The sequence below is a fragment of the Mytilus trossulus genome, chromosome 7, assembly GCF_036588685.1.
Source record: "Mytilus trossulus isolate FHL-02 chromosome 7, PNRI_Mtr1.1.1.hap1, whole genome shotgun sequence".
NCBI classification, from domain to species: Eukaryota; Metazoa; Mollusca; class Bivalvia; order Mytilida; family Mytilidae; genus Mytilus; species Mytilus trossulus.
The window spans coordinates 16,956,956-16,982,018 of record NC_086379.1 but is presented as its reverse complement, the minus strand read 5'-3'; the positions used below and the strand labels follow the sequence as shown (position 1 = coordinate 16,982,018).

Here is a 25,063-nt window from a genome sequence, read left to right as displayed (position 1 = left end):
CAAATATGCATTTTGGGTAAAATAAAGCAGCAAAAAACAAATGGCTGCTTTTCTGAATCATTTTTATCTCAAGAGTAATCCTGCCTTATTATTTCGTATTTCCAAAACTAAATCAATTTTATAATGAAATGGGTAACATTAATTTTCATCAATAACGATTCTTTTTTTCAGTTTTCTGCATTATTTTGGTAATTATTTTACACTTTCAACGTTGCATTTCCAAAATTCATAACTAAGATCTATATATAACTTAACAAGTGCCTTTTTATTATAACAACTGACTTCTACAGGAGTCAAAATCAGCAAATGATTCAGTTTTAAGCAGCAATTTGTCTTTTGTAAATATGTGCTTGCATGTTACATTTTGACAACAGGTATAATACTTACACTTATATTTCTAGTTGAGGCTTGCTGGCATGTAAATAAGACACACACACATGTATTCAAGCACAGCCCATTATTTAATTATTTAAAAACTTATCATACAAAATACAATTAATCAAAGATTTCAACTTACAGAAAAGTGTAAATCTATGAGAAGACATTATCATACAATGTTGATATTAAACCTTCAAAATATTCCTTGTAAGTCCAAGCAGAGGAAATATTGATATGAAATTTAGAGTTTCTGTGTGTCTGTACTTTAGGGTTGTCATTAGATGCATTCTGTTTTTTTTGTTTTTGTTGCTTTTACCATTAATCAAGCCGTCAGTTTTCTGTTTTGGATTGATTTGACAACTTTCATGTCTGAGGTTTTACAGCCTACTGTTAGATTTGAGCTTTGCTAATTGTTGAGACCTTAACAGTGACCTCAATTTGATTACATCCTTGTTATCGTCTCTAGTGGATAATTGTCACATATAGTCATACCTGCCAACTGTCACTATTTGCGGGAGATTTCCCCCATGGAGGCCCCCAAATTGAAATTTTGAAAGAGCAATTTTGTCCACAATTTAAACAAAACAATAATTTTACAATGGCTTTAAGCTTATAAAAGTATGAAGAAGCCAAAAAACAACATTAAAATGTATTTGCAGGCCCAATTGAAAGTTTTTTAAGACTATGACAGCCATCTTGCATGCAAAACCCCAATGGGCATTTTGAATAGTTGGCAGGTTATCATACATCTCCTTATTCTACACACTTGTTACCATGGTTACATATGTCATGAATATTTCTTGTGCTTGATTTCAAATATAAATTTTTTTTGGTAAAATTCTCAATGATTAATCAGTTTTGTTTCATTAAGAACTTTGTAATAATTCCATGAGTAGGCTTATAACTTCAATTCAGCTATTGAATTAAAAGTTTCTTTGGAAAAATCCCCTTTTTGTATGAATGGAATAGGTCTACCTTACCTACCTCTATTTGTTTGGTATGCTCCTCTGAAATATTATCCCTATCACTTTTCAACTGTTCATTCTCTTCTTGGATAGCTAAAAAGTTATTTTTAGACAATGCTAGGTCTTCTTTCATCAAAGCATTTGTTGTCATGGCGTCCTGCATTTTTTGTTGTAAATTTGTTACTGTAGCACTGAAATATCAAAGTCAAACAATTTATTTAGCTGAAAACTAGTTACATGCATGGTCCCCATTTATTTGAAAACAAGAATGTTTCTATAGTACACTGATGGCCCTCTTGCACTATCATTTTCTTCTTCCCCACAAAGGCATTGGTTAATCAGCTCTTTATTTTATCATTTTCTATGTTCAGTGAACTGTGAAATTGGGGTCAAAACTCTAACTTGGCATTTAAATTAGAAAGATCATTTCATAGAAAACATATGTACTAAGTTTCAAGTTGATTGGACTTCAACTTCATCAAAAACGACCTTCACCATGAATTTTAACCTGCAGGCAGACAGATGGATTAACCGCAATGAATGAACAGAGCTGAAAAACAAAATGCCCCCAGGTGTGGCATAAAAATTCCTTTTTGTGGTTAAAGTTTCTGTTATGAATTCTTCTATGGCACCACTACATGGCATACTTATGAATGGTCCCCAAATCAAATTAACTTAAAAAACTTCATTTTTTTACATAAATAAGGAGTTAGTTTAATTGTTTGAATTGTTTTACATTGTTTTATGGGGACATTTTATAGCTGACTATGGGGTATGGGCTTTGCTCATGGTTGAAGGCTGTAAGGTGACCTATAGTTGTTAATGTCTGTGTCATTTTGGTCTTTTGAGGATAGTTGTCTCATTGGCAATCGTACCACATCTTCTTTTTTATATAAGAAGTTTAACTAGAAATTGTCAAAAGAATACAAAGCATAAAATAACCATTATGAATAATTTGGAAAATTGCATCTATTGTAAATTTTGCTAAAAATGACAACTGTTAAGTAAAAATTGAAAAATTTCCCCAAACAATCCAAGCATATAATAGCAGATGGATAACTTCTAAATGTGCAATATTTGTGTGAATATACAGGGATCTGAAAACTGTAGGAAGTGATTATTACACAAGGCTGGTGAGATCTTTTGTAAATTTTGCTGAAAAAAATGACTAAGTTTCCAAGTGTAGAAAAATTAGAGATCATTCTGCAACCAATTCCTCAATATCAGGTATACAAGTTAAATTGAGAAGTTTCAGAGCACTTGCTTTGATAACTGTAGGATTACATAAAATAGGTACTGTAAACAGAGAAATCATTGCATGCATTATTAATGCAATTTTGTCATTTTAGACTAAAATGCAATTTTATAATATTTACGATATTAAGAAAAATTCTGTCTAAATTATTGCAATTATAATTCGGTCACATTTTTGGCAATAACAAAAACATTGCAAACAATTTCTGAATTTACAGTATCTACTTTTTCCTGCTCATCTGCTGATCCGACACTTTGTCCCTCCTGCCATTCATATATCATGACTCACAAACTGTATTAGATGAAAACTAAGTCCCTCCAGCCAGTAATATATCATGACTCACAAACTGTATAACATGAAAACTAAAACTCTCCATCATGATTTTTCAAGCAATAAAATTCACCCAAGGGGTTTGGCCTAAAGAAACATATACTTACTTCAAATGTCTATTTAATTCTTCTAAGTAATTCTTTTGATCAAGTATGGTGGCCATCTTGGAATCCTTTTCCCTGGAACATGGAATATGATAAAATAAATATCAAGATTGTCAATAATACTTACAAATGTTTCATTAATTTTAAGAATGTTTTGGCTAAATTAACATACACCATAAGTTTTGAAAAACCTATTTTTTTTTAATCCCCACTTGAATCAGAATCAAACATCAAAGTAAGGTTAAAGGAAGGGGACTTGCTCTGCATGCATCATAGAACCCTTGCAACATTTTTTGGGTCCTTACACTAGTTGATCTGATCGATCAAATAAACTTATAAAAATTTACTGCCCTTCATCCTTGTCAACCCACTCTCACAAAACGGCGCTGTTCTGATATTTGTTCAATTTGTTAACATTCTAATTATGAAGGAAAAAAAATAATTAATCAATCAGGGAAGAGGTCTATACAAGATCATGTAATGTATAAAAATGTTGATCAAGTTAGTAGAGTACAAGTATAAAGTTACTGGAGGAATATCTCCTGTAATCAAATTACAAATCAACTAGAACACACCCGCGAAATCGCGGGCATATAAAGCTTGTAAACTGTTGTAGGAGGATTTTTTGTAAAAGATATTTTGACAGGAGAATTTCATATAAGGTATCAAAAATCCCTCCGTTATGTGTTTCCTTTCTGTTAAATTCGATTATTTTTTTGTGTTTCTGGCCTTATGCCACAATTATTCTTCCTCTTTGGTACAATGCATTTTTTGGTAAAAGTCAAATTAAATTAAAAATTTGCACCGCTTCAAACATGAAACAAATGAAACTGCTCAAGTTATATACCATTATTATTAGATAATAAAATGTGTTTGTAGAACAATTATACATCAGTGCTTTTCCTTTTGAAAGCCCTATTAACATGCCAATGGTAGGATTTGAATCTCGTATAAATGACTAACGCTCATTTGAGGGATGGTCTGAGGGGGCCTGATTCTGAAATCCCGGGCTTAAAAACATGAAATCCCGAGGTGCGTATTTTAACGAAATTCATATCCCGACATCCCGAAATAAAAAAAAATATTCCCGCATCCCGTAAAAATCAGTTCCGAAATCCCGAGCTTAAAAGCACCAGATCCCGACGTTCCAAATAAGTCTTGCCTCCTGCTAATCTCTACCCTACTTTCATTTTGGCCAAATCACTACTTTCACTTCTAACAATAAATTTGTATGCCCCATCTATGGGAATTATGTTTTCTAGTCTGTTCCTCCGTTCGTTTGTTAGTCCGTCCTTCTGTCCGGCTTCAGGTTAAAGTTTTTACTCTCAACAATAAATTTTCATGCCCCATTTATGGGAATTATTTTTTCTAGTTTGTTCTTCCGTCCGTCTGTCCCACCTCAGGTTAAAGTTTTTGTCGAGGTAGTTTTTGATGAATTTGAAGTTCAATCAACTCGAAACTTAGTAAATATGTTCCCTATGACAATATGATCTTTCTAATGTTAATGCCTAATTAGAGATTTTACCCCATTTCACGGTCAAAACATAGCAAATGATAGTGCCGATCGGATTGTGGCATCTGCATACTATGGACACATTCTTGTTTTTCATAGGGCCTGTGTCGTTAAATCTTAAACAAAACATGATAATATAGGCTATGCCTGTGTCGTTATTTATGTGACGATAAGTGAATGACAAAATGATTGTGTGTATTTTCACACGGCCTGGGTCGTTGCTTACAGTTGGGATTACGAAAGTGGCTTGCATGAATCTTAAATAAACATGATAATATAGGCTATGCCTTTGTCGTTATTTACGTGACGATAAGTGAATGACAAAAATGATTGTGTTTATTTTCACACGGCCTGGGTCGTTGCTTACACTCGGGACAACATATAACGATTCAGGCAATGTGAAAATGGCTTGCATGAATCTTAAATAAAACATGATAATATAGGCTATGCCTGTGTTACGTGACAAATAAAACATTATAATTTAGGCTATGCCTGTGTCGTTATTTACGTGACGATAAGTGAATGACAAAAATTATTGTGTTTATTTTCACACAGCCTGGGTCGTTGCTTACACTTGGGACAACATAAAACGATTCAGTCAATGTGAAAATGGCTTGCATGAATCTTAAATCAAACACGATAATATAATCTTAAATAAAACATGATAATATAGGCTATGCATTTATCACGTGACGATAAGTGAATTACAAAAATGATTTTTTTTTTATTTTCACACGGCCTGGGTTGATGTTTACACTTGGGACAACATTCTTATATAACGATTCAGGCAATGATAATATAGGGTTTGTAATGTAAATTTACAAAAATAAACGGAAGCGGAAGTTATCTATGAATAAAAGCCGGGGTGATGACGGACACATATCCGGACTTCTTTTTTTCCGTTTTTCTCCCAAAATAACCGAAACTGAATAATCATAAGAATGGATGACAAATGCGACTATGCATGGTACCTATAGGACATACAGTCACAATGATCAATCTATTGAGGAAGGAGGAGAAGCGACACCAAAAATGAGGTCTTCTCGTTTAATAGTATAGATGTGTATGTCCCCAAAAATCAACAAACATTATTTGTGGGCAGTAAGAGTAGGTAAATTCCAGTTGACTTTTATCATGATAGCTATATAATAACATATTTTCATATCTTATTTACAGGCTTTTAGACCATGTAAAAGTCCCTTCATGAGAATGTATTTAAATGTGTCTTACCTTTCATTGTCTGGTGAAGAATCCTGAAGCCTACTGTCTTTTAAATATAAACTAAAATCTATCACTCCTATCTGTTAATAGAATAAACATAAATGGTAATTAAAACTAGATTCTCAAAAAAGATCTCTCATACATAAACAGTGCTTTTATAAAAAAGTTTATTTATATAATAGTTGCTTTATGAAATAAGGAGATGTGGAATGACTGCTAATGAGACAACTACTGTGGATTCATTTATTTTCGTGGGTATCAATTTTCGTGCTTTGAGGAAAACCTGTATATTCGTGGATATTTAATTTCATGGTTTTGACAAAGTCTGCATTCATTCCTTTAGAATATTTGTAATTCGTTGAACATTTAAATTTACCCACGAAATCCATGAAAATTGGTATCCAAAGAATATTAATGAATTCACAAATATTCAGCAGATTACAAATGAAGCAGTTTTCTTCATCTTCAGTTGCAGAAACCATTAACATACAAGTGTTAACTTTCAAGCATATTCTGCATGATCATTCAATAGCTTGTTAAACAACCCACTTACCGGTTGATCCAAGTCCTCTTCTTTAATACACATGTTACAGTCAATCACATTCAAACCCACTAACAGTCCAGGGATAACCATACCTTCATCTTCTATCAACATAGCACCAGGTTCATAAAAGTCACTGTATAAAGTATATTAAAGTGTATATAAATCTAAAATTTTGATACAGAAACATCTGTCTAAGCTTTATCTAGTTCTCTTTTCAGCTTTTGATAGTTATCCTTAAACATTTTTTGTGTAAGAAATCTGACACAAATATTTGTGCATATATTCTGTACAACAGCTATCGGGAAAATAACAGCCAGGAACAATGTTTTATTTCATATCTCCTAAGAATGTTTCAGAAAATCAATTTACAATATTTCTGTCACTTATCCAAATAAACCTTGTTATAGGCAATGGTTCTTTAAAAGCAAAGAAAATGGCATTCTTTCAACAATAAACATCACATGTCCAAATTTCCAACCAGATGTGGATGTGTATTCACATATCAGACACATCCTAACCGACAGCGAGGCGTCACCATAAGTTAAAATCTTTTGTTGGATGGAGAAAATCAAGGTGATCATTTTTCTTTACCTCCTTGGTTATGTGTAAAATGAATCAGAAATCTATAATATTTTAAACCAAGAAAAAGAGACAGAAAAGCCTAGCCAACTATCCACGTCTATTACTTTCTTAGTTTAAATTAATCAATATTATAAGACAATGTACAGATATTGTTCATATACCAACCTTAAGACTTCATCTTTCTTCTCTATGAGTACTTTGAAATAGTCTGCTAATGTCTTCTGCATCAAGGCAAGTCTCAGCCAGGCTCTAGCTCTACCTAAAGGGGTTCTGTTGATGGACAAAAGATGATTACATGTAAATTTAATTTGATTTCTTTTATATCACTAGTTAGGTACATACAAGTGCTACCGGTCTACTTTTGGAGTACATATACATCCCATGAAAAAGAGTTCAAAAGAGCAAATAAAGTATAAAGTTGAAGAGCATCGAGGATATAAAATCGGTTCTGGTCTTTGGGGAGGGAAGAATTCTGGCAAGGAATTCTAAGGGAGTTCAATGTAGCAAAAAATACAAATCAACTAGAGGTATAGGGGGAGGGTTGAGATCTCATAAACATATTTAACCCTGCCGCATTTTTGCGCCTGTCCGAAGTCAGGAGCCTCTGGCCTTTGTTAGTCTTGTATCATTTTTAATTTTAATTTCTTGTGTACAATTGGAGTTTAGTACGGCGTTCATTATCACTGAACTAGTATATATATTTGTTTAGGGGCAAGCTGAAGGACGCCTCTTGGTGCGGGAATTTCTTGCTGTCTTGAAGACCTGTTGGTGACCTTTTGCTGTTGTCTTCTCTATGGTCGGATTGTTGTCTCTTTGACACATTCCCCATTTCCATTCTAAATTTCAATTATCTATCTTGATTTTGGGATATACTGTGATTGTTATCAATAAGTGCTGTTTCATGACAACTTATTCATAATAAAGTTACATTTATGCTTTAATTCAGCTTTGCTAGTTTCAGGGGACACAGCCAGAACTAATAAGAGCGTAGTGAGGACAATATTTTAAAACCTTTGAATCTTTAATCAGTTGTATTTATTTTTTATTTGTTTTTATGTTTGTTATATGTACATACTTGATGTGAGGCATTTCTCGAACACTGGTGGTAATCTCCCCTGCTTCAGGGACTAGTTTCTCTATGGACTCTAGTACAGACCAGAAATCCTTCCTGTCACGTAAAATTCCTTTTTTGGCTGAAAAAAAACTTCAAAATTAATTCTTGTTTTTTGGGGTAGAGATATTTTTCTTAATATATGAGCAACTACAATAAAAAAAAAAAAGTAAAAAATACTTATTTCTAAAATTGTGTTCAAATGACATCAAGAACTCTTTCAATGGTATTTTATTATTGAACAGCATATGACTATGAGGAATGGAAGGCAGAAATTGTTTCAATTAGACGTGTTTAAGTACAATGAAAAACTGCATGTTGTAATCATAAGAGTTCAAAATCTAGCATAAAACTGTATTACAAAGGGAGACAATTAATTATATTTCAAAATATGTCCAAGGATGTGTTAAGTTAAAATGTTGATAGTTTCTATGAACTAATGAATAGAAATGATAAATTCACTCTTGTTGGATTGTCTAAATATGGCTTTATAAATTTTTTGATATGAGCGTCACTGATGAGTCTTAAGTAGATGAAACGTGCGTGTGGCATACTAAATTATAATCCTGGTACATTTGATAACTATTCTGTAAAATAGTAATCTCAATATTTAAGTGATATTTACCGTCCTGAATAGTTCTGTACATAATTGTATATATGTTTAATTTTGTCCATGCATTATATTTGTTATATTGTATTGTTTGTACTATCATGCCTCATGTGAGGACAGGATTAGATAACAAGGGAGATAATGACTTACTTTTCAACCCATGTCTAAGGACGTGTTCCAGTACCACAAAGAACTGTTGTAATGGAATGTGATCATCGTCTAACATACGACCATGTGACAGTGAGGATGTTAGATACCAAGGGAGATAATTACTTACGTTTCAACCCATGTCTAAGGACGTGTTCCAGTACCACAAAGAACTGTTGTAATGGAATGTGATCATCGTCTAACATACGACCATTTGACAGTGAGGATAATAGATACCAAGGGAGATAATTACTTACGTTTCAACCCATGTCTAAGGACGTGTTCCAGAACCACAAAGAACTGTTGTAATGGAATGTGATCATCGTCTAACATACGACCATGTGACAGTGAGGAATCTATCAATTCTTTTATGATAAGTTTGCAGATATTCAGTAGGTTTGCTCTTTCTATTGTCTTTGGGTCTCTTCCTGTAAAATACAAAACGTAAATTAATTGTACATTTAATTTATTCATAACTTGTTAAGGGGTCATCCATAATTGTCAACTATTTTCCAAAGTGTACAAAACATACACTTTTTCAGACCCCTCACCCTTCCTCAAAAAGTGTACATCATCAACCATTTTTAAATTTCAAGACAAGAATCAATCATTCTTATATATAAAACAGAATATCCTGTCATTTATAGTTTAGCATTGAAAATATAATGAAACATATCTAACTGTTTCATTCTATAAAAAAAAAAAACATACTGTAAAAATGTTGATTTGTTTACCCCCTCCCTCCTAGTGTACGTTTTGTATAAAAATGTTGATTTGTTTACCCCCTCCCTCCTAGTGTACGTTTTGTACACTTTGGAAAATGGTTGATAATTATGGATGATATAACCCCTAAAGGCAAATGTGATTGATTCATTGTTTCTTGGTTAAATTTCAGTGGCAAATATATCAAGCATATTTTATAGACGAACATTAGCTTGACATATGGATTAGTCACATATTATTTTGACATCTAAATTTAATTGTTGGATTGTTTTTTCTCTAACTAATATTTTCCAACTCTGCTTTGATTCCTTCTGCTGATACATGTGTATATGCAAACATAAAATAATCAACTATTAATGTCAAATAATGATTAAATACATGTATTTCATATGTGGGAAAATTATGCTATTCAACAAAGCATTGTTTTAATACACATTGAATTAAACCATTTATTGTGATCCTCCCTGGCTCTGTTACTAAGCAGTGTAAACCAGAATTTCCAGCTGACATTCCGACTACGTCATTACCCCCTCCAAATAAGAATATAAAACGATGTTATATTCTAATAAACTTTCCAAAAGTTAAAAAAGAGTGACATCATTATCAGGGTAAAGGTGTTCTCAAGAGGAACCTGAATAATCCTGAACTTAAAGCAATCATTTAGCATCATTAGAGAAGAGACTTATGGAAAAGCAACATAATTTAATTTAATGACTTAATGATTATTCAAATGAAAATTACAGACATGACCTATAGATGCTAACTTTTAAGTCAATTTGTATCTGGTGGAAAGTTGGCAATCATACCATATCTTCTTGTTTTCAGGATGTATAAATTAAAGTAAGTTAGATGAAAAATTCATATTATAGACGAATCAATATATTAACACTGTTACCATATATTTATAATACAAAACACACTCTATGATAACAGAACCACATCAATATTCAAAGATAAGAATTACATAATCTTTGAAATCTTTTAGAACAATTAATACATAAAGTTGATTGATGGGCTGTGACATTTTTTACAGCTGAAGTCTTGCATGCAGATGGTATAAAATTCCTCTCTTAATATATATCTCAAGAAAAATTAGCTTAACACACAGACAAATCTAGTTTTATCTTCAAAATCAGATGACAATAAACTGAAATAGGTTTAATCCCTCATTTTATTTGAACTCCCAAATTGTTGACATTCCTGCAGACATAACATTACATAATTAAACAGCAAAACAAAAACATATTTCAATCAGCTACCCCTCCCCCTACAGACCCTGCCCCTTACCATCATCAGCTTCTGGGGACAGTAAGCATCCCTCATCTACCTCTAATTGCATATCACTTAATTCCTTCAAGCATAGCCAGTCCCCATCAACACTAACTCGGAAATTACATAGATAGATTGTCTCTTCGGCCATGTTTGATTTCTCTCTTGGAGGGAAATCAATAGTTGCTGTAACAGTGCTATATCAATGGCATTTTTCCAATATTCACTTAACAAGATTTAAACAGATGAAATAAATCAACAATTGATTTCCAATAAATCTTAAAATGTTTGACAATTAAGAAAACAAATTAAGTCTCATAAACCAATCTCATTAATGTTAGTGTCAAAAATTTTAATATATAAAAATGTTGTAATTAACAATTGTTGCATTTAATGATTTTTTATCCAAAATAATTCAAAATTAAATTAGATGGACACAACATTGTGTAAAAGATTAATAACATTTGGTTGAGATAAACTTAATTAAGACTGCAGAATTGAAAAATTCAGCATTTTTTTTCATTTGTAAAGGGGCATAACTCTAGAGAGGTAAAAGTGAAGCCACCCAAATTCAAACTTGATCTGTGTTATGTGGTAATAAGCATTGCATGTATATAAGTTTCATAACATTTGATTCTCTAAACTTAGAGAATGACATCCAATTTCGGGACATACAGATGGATGGATGCACAAGGTTAAAACTTAATGCCCTGTTCACTTTGGCCAGGTATGAAAATATAATTTTAACTTTGTATAAGATAAGTTAATCTTCAACAAATACAAATCTGATAAATATTGTTGCATGAACTCTACAAAAATCAAGATAATGACCTGCAAACAAATTTCTTAAAAGGCCATAACAATTTTTTTTTTATTTTGATAAAAGAAAATTAACCAAGTCCGTATCATCGTATGTGTAACTTAGTTGCTCACCAGAGGAAGGCTACGCAAGCGTTTAAACCTGTGTTCCATAAGTTTGAAGTACGTCGAGATGGAAAGGTATACCCTTGGTGAACGCTTTTACTTCAGGAAAATTTTAATGGAACATAAAAAAAAAAAATTTCATTCAGCTCAAGCGTTTGTCAAGCGTATACCTGTAAACTGCACGCACATAATATACACGCTACATGAGCGTTGAAAACGCTACAGATAAGTTTGAGACACGTTAAGGGCACATTGCATACAAAAATACTCGTCGCCTTAAAGCTTTCATTAGGAGAAAAAGTCAGATACGGGTGAAACTTCATCAAACCTACAGAAGATATTACACCCTCTCCAACCACTGGCATGCAACATGGGACTAGACATAGAAGTACAGGAACTACTCCCATTAGTTTGAGCTGTACAAGATCTACAAAAATATCCCGTCTGCCTCAAAGGTGCATAGGATCGACCATGGTCCAGCACTTATGATACAAGTAGCAACCAGAGTTACAATGACATGGTAGTAAGTCTTTAAAGGCAACCGAGCGGCCTCCAAAAATGAAAAAAAAAACACTATTTAGTCGGCTATTAAATGCCCCAACCATTAAGATTTAAAAACAAAAATCAAACAAAACTAAACAGCCTTTAATTATTGATAACAAAATAATTCACGAAAAAAACTTGACCGACATGAATCATGAACAACAACAACTGTACTACATGTTCCTGGCTTTAGAATGGACATTGGTACATAAACAATGTGGTGGCCATAAACCCTTCCCTCCCAAATGGACCAAACCTTAAGGACAACACATCGCAAGAAAAAACTGTAAAATATCAGTTGCAATTCGCATCCCTAAAAATATGGGTACGGTGCACAATAATCACTTACATAAAAACAATAGACACAAATCACTGAAATAATCGCACTTACCAAAAGCTATTTCAAAGCTAGTGAACATGTAGACGAACCAGTGGACATAGACGGACTGGTAAACATGTACAAACAGACGGAATAATGTGACAGACTTATTGACAAACATTCACAAATAGCCAGACCTGCAGTTGGGAATGTAGAAAACTAGGAGAAACGCTTAGGTACACTTTATGCACACCCAATACACGTTTTAAACTCGTTGTGCACACGATACATATATGATTGACAGGTTGAACGCATCAAATTACTAGCGTATTGGTAGCGTGCATGATTTTTTTTACCACGGCCGACGTACGTCGGATCTATACGTTGATGTGTGAAGCCGGTATTACATTAAGTATACAGGCAATGTCAGTTTCTAATTCCTATGCACAACAAAAGTAATATAAGACAATACATCTTTATTAATCAATTATCTAATATATATATAATGCCAAACAAGCATTTGGGTTTACGATTGCATTTCTTTTGTTTTAAATAAAGCAACTTGTTTATGCAACATTGTACAAAAAATATCATTTATCTATCACATGCAATTCTTATCAAACTGACTGAGTTAAGCAGAAAAATTAACACTGAAAATTGTTAATCAATTCATGGTCACTGAACTATGACGAAGGGGGGCAGGACTTAATTAAAAATAGTCTTCAAAGTTCAAACTAATAAGCAACTTGGAGTTATTAATATCAATGATCTATCACAAGTTGTTCCTATCACACTAACTTAAGCTGAAAACTTAACAATTGTTGATACTGTATATTAGGGTCATTGTCTGACCGTAGCCAGAAAAGGGGGTACATGGAAACCACAAATTTAAATGTTTACAATATACAAGTTTTCCTCAATCCACGAAAATTGATGAATTTTCTATATCTGACTCAAATTTCATGTTTGAAAATTGTACAAATAATTTAAAACCCTTGGCCTATATATGGTTAACTCAACTAGGTTATCAATTATAGATTTAATCATACTTTCATAATATCCATCTTTCTGGATTTCAAAATCTATTTTAACAAATATTGGTTAACACATAGAGGTGCACAAGAGGTACAAAATTCAGGTTATGTTTATTCCAATGGTTGTGAATGGTTATTATGTGTATATTTGAATGAAGAAAAACAAATGTCAGAAAATTCAACCAAATTTTTGGATTTCCTAAATCAAGATTACATGACATCAATTTGTAAATGTATATATACCCTCAATAACTCACATTTTCACTTATAGCTAGGTTCTGGCAACTGACCAAGAAAACATATATTTAAACCAGCAATATCTATCATTTTCCAATCATAAGCAAGACAGTCTTTCAACACACACTGCATTCAAATACATTTCAAGCAATGGTAAGTGGTTTAAAAGTTTTATAACAAACAGGAGTCTTAGTTTTAAAAAAAATATTTAATAGGCAACTTATTTAATGCTTGAGGCTTGAGGGTACAAAAAAATCAGCAAAAATTGAAACATTTGTTTTTTCATTACAAATTTTAATTGTTACACTATTAGTTGTTACTTTATGATATTGTACAAAAATCAACCAAAAAAATCAATTCACTTTGACCCCAGATGTCTAAAAAATGAAATAACTTTTTTAACTCATAGGTGACCCATATTTTTTTTCAAATGAACTGTTCTTAAAACTAAACTATTGTAAAATTTAAGCGATTTCCATAATTTGTTTCTTTTATTATTTCGATTTTACCTTTTTTTCTCCTATTAGTTAGAAAAAAAGTACCTTAACAAAAATGAATGCTTCTTTCAAAGCTTAAATGAACAGTGACCCCATATTTTTATTTAATTTTTCCATTTAGTTTAGGTTTAAGTTCATATATAGAAAAAAATAGCAAAAGCAAAATCCTATATTTAGAAAAAAAACGGAATTAGACCTGCAAGCCCTCTTAACAGATTTTTTTGATACAACAGTATTTGTATGTTTCATTTTTGTTCCATGCCTAGTTATTTCAATCATTGTTCTTTTGACAGAAGGATCAGGAATGCAAGACAATAAGAGAATTTGGACACTGCTGCATGCCTCAGGTGTCAGGTAATAAGGGCAATAACTGTAACATGGCTCTACTACCAGCAGTTAAAACACAGCAGTGTCTTAGAACGGTTATTCTTTTTGATCAAGACTGCACAGTGTAAGTAAAATCCTTAGTTTGAAACTCCTACATGAATTTTTACATCATAGGTTTTTCATTTTGAGGATTACATTTTATATCAATTACAAATATAGTGCCTAGCTAACAGCATGACTTTACAGGCCACCATAAGGATTGTCCGACTTTTTTCGTTTAATAATCATATTAGAAATACCTACCTGCACTAGCTATATAGTGGTTCTCCATAAATTGACCTTATACACTATTATATTGTTGCTGCTGCTGCCAAGGCCAAAAACAGCATACTTATGTCTCACTTTTGTGATCATGCAAGGATAGACAAAAACAGTGTGGCCAGCTTTGCTTTTTTTGTCAACAAATAGATTTTAGAAAATTACTCGGAAAATTCTACTAAAAGTAAATTGTCCATTTACCTTTATTATCTTATAATCTATACTCACACAAACATTTTAACTCCGCCATGGCCGGTCCCAAGCCCGGCTGAGAAAGGAGGAGGGTTGGATGTAAGGAGGGTCATTGTGTAAAATAAACATTTTTTTTTACTGTGTAACTAATGGAAGCCAAAAAACCTCTGAAACAGGCACTGAACATAAATTCCAATATTTGTTTTTATGCAAAATTTGTCCAAACCAGGAAATGGAATCAATATTAACAAAATGACCATTTATCAACAAAAATTGCATCTAAAAATCATTAAGAAATCTGATGTATTTGAAATTCTTACACAAAATAAAAAGAATTCAGATTCCCTGCAATTTTATCCTAGCTCGCGATCATAATACTTATGATACTTTTGCCTACAGATATTTCTGAATATGCAAAATCAAATTATACCACAAGGAAGTAAAAATTTAAAAGAATTCTCATTTTCCAAACATTTTTTTCTTTATTATTTTTTTTCAAATGGCAGTCAAATGGTTAAGGGAGTCCTTACTTTTAAAGTTGCTCAATTTAACATATGATATCTTTTATTTTACATGTGATTTTTTAACATGTTGATCAGTTCCATGTATGATAATGTTAACATGGTTAATGGGTATACATATATTTTTTTAATATGTTGCTCAATTCGATTTGATAATGGTTTATGGGAATACATATCATTTAATATGTTGCTCATTTCAATTTGATAATGTTCGGTGGTATACAGATAGTTTTAAACACAATGTTGCTCAATTTGATCTGATAATGTTCATGGGTAAACATATGATTTTTTCATATGTTCCTAAATTAGGTTTGATTATGTTAAACCAACTTTTAAACAAAAATGGAGACAAACTATACAATTGTTAAACACATCCTACAATTAACTTTGAGGACCTGGATGCAAAATATTACTTCTTGCATTCTCAAACAATATACTGGAGAGGAAACACATTCAAAACCAAAAACAATGTGGAAAGAAAAACCTGAGCACTGGCCCCTTAATAAACCATTTTATGACACAAAAAACAAATCACAAGACAATCAAGGAAAAACAATATCTAATGAAGACCTCTTGAAATGTTTGCTTGATTGCTGCAAGCACAAAAATGTACAAATCAACTTCCTATATGAGAAAGAAGTAGCTGCTTGGCAAGAAAAAAGATGTGAACTACTTTATAAATTATTTATATTTCGCATGAATATGGAGAAAATCAAAATATCCGTTGAAAACATGATTTCCTATATAGATTCAGAGGAAATGAATACTGGTCTGCAAAATATCAATGTCAGTCTTACTTCAGAAAAGGACACAACAAGTAGTCGCTGCAAAGGGAAGTCTGAAATAATAACTGAAATTACTCGCAATCTTGCCACCATTCTGTGTAAAATTATTAAAGGAAAAGATCCTGAAGCAAAATGTGATGGCATTTGGAAGTCTCCTCCTGAAAACTGGCCATCAGGAGTTCCTTTTTATAGTCCACACAACAGAGGAAAACAGACAGGCTCAGATAAAGAACTTGTTTTGACTCTGATTCAAAATCCAAAAGCCATTATTCCTAAGAAATTTCAGTTTCTAGTTACAGCTTTTCAAAAAGTTGTAAATGCAAATAATTCTAAAGAAGCGAAAAAACACAAAGAAACATTGTGTAGAATTTATACTATTCAGAATAATATTTCAATCATTGACAATGCGCTGCAGAGTATGCATGAACATGGACTATTTACAAGGAACATACACAGCGTATTAAACCAATGGTGGACAACACAAACTCTTGATAGTCAAAGTGATGAAATCTTGAAGAATTCTGCAATAATTTTGGACAAAAGACAGGCTATTCAAATACAAATTTCAAAGACATCTTTCAAAATTGGCTTTAAAGCAAATAATCTGGAGGAGAATACAAAGTCACATGTATTTTACAACATTACCTCCCAAACACAAAAATCTTGTCCACAAACAATCTGCAGTAGTTCATCAACAAGTTCTGCAACCAATGAACATAATCTGGAAACACTAAATAATGACAGCATATGTCCAAGCTGCTCAAAACACAGTGATTTTAAACATTGTAAAGATCAGGCAGTTTTAACAAAAGAACAATCTAAAAAGTGTCAAACACAAGAATCCAGACAACATCTAAGTGAAAACTTTGGAAGCAGCAAACAAGAGTCAGTCATTGCTATAGAAAATGATGATATATCTCTAAATTCAAAGCAGACAAGGGGAAAAGTAAGTATAGATCTTAACAGACATTATTATTATCAGGCCATGGATATGAAACATACAATAAGAATAAGAAAATTGGTAGGATTCCCATTGAGACAACTATCAAAAGACAATAGGTGAAAGATCTGAACAAGAGGGGTTGAATGGCCTTCAACGATGAGTAAAACCCATACCATATAATAAGCTATAAAAGATATGACCAAATTGAAATATAATTCAAACATGAAAACCAAATGACTAACTGTTTAAGCAATTTTAGGTTATAACTACATCCACATCATTTTAAATTTATAAGAATTTATGTAATATCATCAACCAAAGCTACCTTTATATACTCTAAACTTTGTATTTTGTTTTGTTCTTGAAATTATGAAACATTAATTATATATCTTAAACATGTTAAATACATGTATAGAATACAGTAATAGAACATCTGTGAAAATGCAGTAGGAGATTTTACAGAATTCCCTTTTTCTCGCTTGCGCAATGAACTGGCTGTAAAAATCCGCCATATTTGACGGCCAGGCTTCCCCGGATTTAAAAATAGAACCGAGATGACGTCATCGATAAAACCTCCTAATACTATAAATATCATAATAACAAAATTTAAACTTTATCTACTACAGAAAAGAAAGCATCCACCAGATGAAGAGATATTGTGTGGTATAAAAAGACCAACATTAACAGCTGGCAAAAGTTATAACACTCAGGTATCATGTATATATATGTAAACAAAGCAATCATAACCATAAGTGGAATTTACACTTTCAACAAAATATCACTTGACCATCAACAATTAACATAAATGAATATACCTATTATATTTTACAGTAGGATGTTGTCTACTTTATAAACTATCTTTCACTAGTGAATTTTCCAGGAAAAAATTGAAATCACAAAACACATCTGAACTCGCGTTGCCCTTTGGCATGATTTTCACTGAAGAATCCAAGGTCAACTTGGGAAGTTCATTCACAAAAGGAAATTGAAAACTCATCTACTGTTTTTAATTTTACGTGTAAATAAGTGTCATCTTTATGAAATTCCACAAAATGAAAAAAAAACAAACAACAAATTCCCAATATTCAAGAGAATTAATGTAAGAAAGAGACAAAAAGTACATCTTCAAAAATTCAAAATTTTATGATGATTATATATAATTATATATTTTCTTTGCTGGCAATAAGGGCCATTTATTCGACATTATTATCTTTTTTCAATTTTAAATCTATTTTCAGACTGACAAAATTAGTGAAACGCAGCAATCAGAGCAACCATCCATAAGACAAGACAACATTGAACTACAAGACAGTGAAAAGTGGTTGTTTACAAATTTAGGCATTACAGATGATGATTTATCAACAAGTATATCAACTCTTTCGGAGGAGATCAACTTAAAATTTTTGTCTAGTGCTGACAATTGTTTAAGTGATCAGCTAGAAGTTTTCCTAACAGACATGGTTGGTTATGAATCAGGCAAGAACTCAAATACCAAAGAACTTTTATCAAGAGGTCATGACAAAGAGTGAATAAGTAACACTAAACACGTTATGTAGTTCAAGAGATTATTTTTACAATTTTCTGTAATTTTAGGTTTTAAATAGAGAATTTTAATCTTATCATCTAAAATAAGAAAATTACCCTACACATTTTTATTGTTAAAGACATAAGGGGTATTCAAAAATCCAAAAGATGAAGAAACCACACAACCATAGCAAAATGAAAACAAAAATAAAGATAAACACTGCAACAATAATGATCTACAAAATAACATACACAGAAAATTTTTGACTGCATAAACACTTCCAAGAAAGAATTAAGTTGTTCCAGAAAGAAAATCAGTTACTGTTTAACTACTGGCAACTGCTAAAAAGTAAAAATTACCATTCAAAAAGATCCCCATTGGGTTTATTAAGAAACTACTAGTACATATGTTACATGATAAGAAAACAAATGATGCCAAACAATAAGGCTTTTTGTGCTTAGAGTGAATGCATGACTTGAAAAATTACATTTCAATGAATTTTACACCTCGCACAAATAGCTTTATTTTTTGTACAAAATCATTTGTATTCTGTTTCTTTTACAAGTAAATTCTGACTGTATAGAAACATGACATAAGTAAATTCTCTATTTCTAACCTCTACCAGTGCTCTTATTTCTGTTCCATCCAGTATAATCGGCCATTCAAAAAAAATCTTAAGATTCTTTTGAAAAAATCTAAAATTTTACAACAGAAAATGATGATGTAAAGACATTTTCTTCTTCTTTTCAACTTTTAATACCATGTACTTTTTTATTTGTGTACAAGGCATTCTCATGTTTATATATACAAAATGAAATAATATTTTTTAATTAAACTAGATCTACAAGTTTTTATCTTTTGCAAATTATATTGGTTTCAAACAAAATTATAATATCCTATTTTTCTTTTCAAAGCAATTGAAAATTATACACAGCTTGGCCACAAGCAATCAAAAGAATATTTACAATTCAAAATGCCTTAGAAACAAAAGTTTTATTTTGAATGGCCTTATTGATACATGTACTTGGCTAGTGGATCTTCATTTTAGTTTTCTTTTTCATCAAAAGCTGATTTTGGCATGATGAAATTGGTAGGTGATAATAAATATCTTGGAGGGATAAGTGCTTCACCAAAATCTGCATGATGATCTACCTAGAAAGATTATTATAAAGTCAACAATAACATTTTCATGAAGCTTTGATTTGGAAAAAAATGTGTAAGGGTTCCCCGGAACCCAGTGTCTCGCCTATTTTTGCTGTAAATTGCAGGCTCAACAACAATGAGGAAAAAAATCAATAAAAATATTCCTCTTGTTACTATTTTATGATTGTAAGAAAACCTAAGTCCATTTAAAAGTAAATTACAGAAATAACTGAGTAATCTTTTTTACAAACTTTACTTCTGGATACAATCTTATGATCATAAATAAGCTTCTGTCCAAGTTTGGTACAAACCCAGGATAGTTTAAGAAATGTATTAAAATTTTAAAAACTTTAACCCCAGATTGAATGTAATGGTTCCCCCCAGAAAAACTAAGTCCATTTAAAAGTAAAATATGGAAAAAATGAATTTAATTATTTACAAAATTTACTTCTGGATACTATCTTATGATCATAAACAAGCTTCTGTCCAAGTTTGGTACAAACACAGGATAGTTTAAGAAAGTTATTAAAATTCTAAAAACTTTAACCACAGAGTGAATGTAATGTTTCCCCAAAGAAAAAACTAAGTTCATTTATAAGTAAAAAACGGATAAAAAGGAATTTTATTTTTACAAAATTTACTTCTGGATATTATCTTATGATCATAAACAAGCTTCTGTCCAAGTTTGGTACAAACCCAGGATAGTTGGAGAAAGTTATTAAAATTCTAAAAACTTTAACCACAGAGTGAATGTTTTGTTTCCCTGCAGAAAAAACTAAGTCTATTTATAGTAAAATACGGAAAAAATGGAATTTTATTTTTACAAAATTTACTTCTGGATATTATCTTATGATCATAAACAAGATTCTGTCAAACTTTGGTAGAAATCCAGTATAGTTTAAGAAAGTTATTAAAATTTCAAAAACTTTAACCACAGAGTGAATATTTGTTGACGGCGCTGACGACGGAGTGTAGGATCGCTTAGTCTCGCTTTTTCGACTAAAGTCGAAGGCTCGACAAAAACTGACGATGGGTCCAGTAGTTAAATGCATGTGTCTTAATACTTAGCACATTGTGCAAGTATTCATATATTTATGTATTTATGTATTTTAATAAATAATATTTTAATGTTGAGTGTGTTTATCAAGTTTCACTTACAACTTACATGAGAACATTTCACAAATGAAGTTAGCATAAAGTTTACATCATATGATAGATGAGATAATGAGATAAACTGCTTCGTCTAGTGCAGCTGGAAATGACCGTAGGGGTCCAACCCTGAACAGTTTCGGCAAAATGGATACAATATTCAAGCTTGATACAGCTCTAAATTTGAATTTAATTATGAATGTGATACATTAAAGGTTTCTGATACAGAATAAATGTAGACGAAGAACTTGAAATTGGTTATATGATTTGAATTTATATTTTGTGCAATACTTTAGTAAATCTGTTTTCAGATTATGTACAAAGAATAAGCAAAATAAATTGTGATCCCAATTTTTCTTTGGAAAATTTACAATTTCTTACATCTTTAGAGGAAAACTGTAATTGTCCAGAAACTACAACAAGAGAGCAAATACTGAAATGTCTCGCCTTCTTTTCTGATCATTGATATTATTTTAATAGTAAAGCTTTACTGCAGCTATCACATAAACTGAAAATGAGGCCATGATCATATAACCCAAACAAAAAATACATAAAATTGAGAAAGGAAATGGGGAATGTATTAAAGCGACAACAAACCGACCATAAAACAGACAACAGCCGAAGGCCACCAATGGGTCTTCAATGAAGCGAGAAACTCCTGCACCTGTTGGCGTCCTTCAGCTGGCCCCTTAAAAAATATGTATACTATATAAAAAAGAAGATGTGGTATGATTGCCAATGAGACGTTACTATCCACAAAAGACCAAAATGACATAAACATTAACAATTATAGGTCACCGTACGGCCTTCAACAATGAGCAAAGCCCATACCGCATATAGTCAGCTATAAAAGGCCCGATAAGACAATGTAACAAAATTCAAACGAGAAAACTAACGGCCTTATTATATGTAAAAAAAAAAATGAACAAAAAACAAATATGTAACACATAAACAAACGACAACCACTGAATTAGTACAGTGATAATGTACATCTTACAATCATTCCATACACTAAATATGATAGTTGACCTATTGCTTATAGTTTCTAAGAAACAACCTTAACAAAGAAAATTAAACATTGACCAATGAACCATAAAAATAAGGTCAAGGTCAGATGAACCATGCCAGGCAGACATGTACAGCTTACAATTCTTTCTTACGTACAACAAATTAAGTGGACCTATTAATGAGTATTGCTTATAGTTTAAGAAAACAGACCAAAACACAAAAACGTAACACTGAGTAATGAACTGTGAAACGAGGTCAAGATCAAATGAAACCTGCTAGACTGACATGCACATCATAAAATAATTTCATACACCAAATATAGCTGACCAAATTGCATATAGTGTTAGGAAAAAGACCAAAACTAAAAAAAAATACGGTCAAGGTCAGATGACACCTGCCAGTTGGACATGTACACCTTACAATCACTTCATACACCAAATATAGTAAACCTATTGCATACAGAATAAGAAAAACAGACAAAAACACAAAAACTTAACTATAAAGTTCGGCTGAACCATGAAAATGAGGTCAAAGTCAGACGATTACTGTCAGTTGGACATATACACCTTACAATCATTCCATACACCAAATATACTTATTACTAGACCTATTGCTTATAGTATCTTAGATATGGACATGACCACCAAAACTTAACCTTGTTCACTGATCCATGAAATGAGGTGGAGGTCAAGTGAAAACTGTCTGGCGGGTATGAGGACCTTGCAAGGTACATACATATCAAATATAGTTATCCTATTTATTACTCATAAGAGAGAAATTAACATTACAAAAAAATACAACTTTTTTTCCAAGTAGTCACTGAACCATGAAAATGAGGTTAAGGACAATGGACCAGTGACAGATGGAAACTTTGTTACATGAGGCATATATCAACAAAGCATAAAGCATTCAGGTCCTCTACCTTCTAAAATCTTAAGCTTTTAAGAAGTAATTTAATGCCGTTGCTGTCAGATCACTATCCCTTATTTATTATGTCAAACTTTCTGCAACAAAAAAGGCAAAATGATTGTTTTCAGGCCCCTAATTCCTAAACTGTTGGAACCACTTCCCCAAAAATCAATCCATACCTTCCTTTTGTGGTATTGAACCGTCTTGTAAAATTTCATTTTCATTCACTAAAACTGAAGTTACCGTCTGGAAACCAAACGTGTCTTTAGACAACGACATACCATTTAAATATATAAACGAATTTTTTTTTTTTTATAAAAATAGATGGAAAAACTATTTTTTTGTTGACAATTACTAAAATCTAAATAACAATCAAAGGATCTTAAAATGAAGAAACCAATTTTGGGACATACGGACAGGGACAGACACACAAGGGTAAAACTCCACTATGACTTGGGTAAAAAATTAAACTTTAAATTTTTACAAATTAAATCTACAACAAATAATAAATTGTTATCAAAGAGATATATCTGGCTTTTTTGTAATTTCAATAATGCAAATGTTGTAATTAAAATAGCACTTTTACATGAAAGTTTTGCAAATATTCAAAGTCAATAAACCATAACTAAGGGGGCAGGGTAAAATAATCTTCATGGAAATGAGATATGCCAATGCTTATAAAACTACATACCATCTTAACCAATTATCATTTATTTACCACTAGTGGTTCCCCATAAACTAGATCTTATCACAAACTAAAACATTGTTGACGCAGCCACCAAGGCTTAGATGCCAGAAACCTATGTTTCCTTTTTTTTACTCCAAGCTGAGACAAAAATCTGATTTATAGTGATGTACGTATGATAAAGATAATGACATTCAAATAAATTTCTTTTAAGGCCAAAACAAACTAGATTTCATTGAGATGGGAGCCATCTCTTTGGGCCCCGCTGTCAATAATGTGGGGTAAATAAGTTGTATGGATAATCTGATATGAAGCATTATTTGGAAGTTATTACATAGTCTCACATGTGATTTTAATCTAAGATTTTAAGTTAAAACTGATAAATATTCTCAACTTACTTTCATAGTATAATAGTGATATGACTGCATGATGTGAACTCATTGTTGACTACTCTAAGGTGACTTCTGGATATATGGATTGATGTTTGAACAATGTTTAAAGATGCTGCCCAATTGATATTTGTCACATATTTTTAGAATTATGCCTTCAATATATTATGACCCACCAAGTATAAAGTATGAAATATTAACGGTTCTCGAGAGGTAAAGCGGACACAATTTGTTAAGAACAACGAACGGATGGACAGACCAACGGACTGACCTTTGACCTAGGATGCATACATTATGACACATTTAATATATATGTTAAGTTGAAAATGTTTGTCAGGTATAAAGTATGAAATTATAACAGCTGTCCTCTCAAAATATAGTGTGGATCAAATTTGTTAGCGATGGACAGACCAACAGACAGACAGACCTTTGACCTAGGAAGTGGTACATACATCATGACACACCCTCTGGTGTTGGTTAAAATGGATGTCAAGTATAATATTTGAAATCATAATGGTTCTCAAGATATAGAGCGGACACAATCTTCACAACAGAACACAGGGTTGTCAACTGAAACCAAAGTTTTTTTGACGTTGACCTTTGACCTAGGAAGTTGTACATACATCATGACACGCCCTCTGGTGGTGGTTAAAATGGATGACAAGTATAAACTTTGAAATCATAACGGTTATCTAGATATGGAGCGGACACGATCTTCACCACAGGACACGGGGTTGTCAACTGAAACCAAAGGTTTTGACCTTGACCTTTGACCTAGGAAGTTGTACATACATCATGACACACCCTTGGGTGTTGGTTAATAATCATGTTAAGTATTAAGTATAAAATCATAACGGTTATCT

General features: G+C 32.0%; 2 protein-coding genes across 6 annotated transcripts in view; one reads left to right on the top strand and one right to left on the bottom strand.

Moving 5' to 3' along the window:
- Positions 1 to 25,063, bottom strand: part of LOC134724723 (RUN and FYVE domain-containing protein 2-like) — an 85,117-nt gene that overhangs the window by 32,413 nt on the left and 27,641 nt on the right. For 2 of the 5 annotated variants that reach the window (XM_063587911.1, XM_063587914.1), the window contains exons 2-9: positions 8,891 to 9,188; positions 7,968 to 8,085; positions 7,058 to 7,162; positions 6,320 to 6,443; positions 5,776 to 5,846; positions 3,036 to 3,107; positions 1,363 to 1,534; positions 388 to 411 (exon numbers count right to left, since the gene is read on the bottom strand). In XM_063587911.1, coding sequence (XP_063443981.1) covers positions 388 to 411; positions 1,363 to 1,534; positions 3,036 to 3,107; positions 5,776 to 5,846; positions 6,320 to 6,443; positions 7,058 to 7,162; positions 7,968 to 8,085; positions 8,891 to 8,966 — 762 coding nt within the window. In that variant the 5' untranslated portion in view covers positions 8,967 to 9,188. Of the gene's footprint in view, positions 1 to 387; positions 412 to 1,362; positions 1,535 to 3,035; positions 3,108 to 5,775; positions 5,847 to 6,319; positions 6,444 to 7,057; positions 7,163 to 7,967; positions 8,086 to 8,890; positions 9,189 to 10,770; positions 10,933 to 25,063 lie in introns of those variants that run through there. The other 3 variants (XM_063587915.1, XM_063587912.1, XM_063587913.1) reach the window with 3 other exon arrangements.
- On the top strand, positions 15,209 to 19,011 carry LOC134724722 (uncharacterized). The gene is made up of 3 exons (XM_063587910.1): positions 15,209 to 17,395; positions 18,019 to 18,102; positions 18,631 to 19,011. Exons 1-3 carry the CDS (start codon positions 16,007 to 16,009, stop codon positions 18,919 to 18,921), a joined length of 1,764 nt encoding a protein of 587 aa, XP_063443980.1. The 5' UTR covers positions 15,209 to 16,006; the 3' UTR covers positions 18,922 to 19,011.

Bases quoted from the DNA above. Each gene is read 5' to 3' on its own strand.
- LOC134724722 (XM_063587910.1), top strand. From the start codon at position 16,007: ATGGAGACAAACTATACAATTGTTAAACACATCCTACAATTAACTTTG. The intron at 17,396-18,018 runs GTAAGTATAGAT...TATCTACTACAG, and splicing joins CAAAGCAGACAAGGGGAAAA to AAAAGAAAGCATCCACCAGA. The intron at 18,103-18,630 runs GTATCATGTATA...ATCTATTTTCAG, and splicing joins GCAAAAGTTATAACACTCAG to ACTGACAAAATTAGTGAAAC.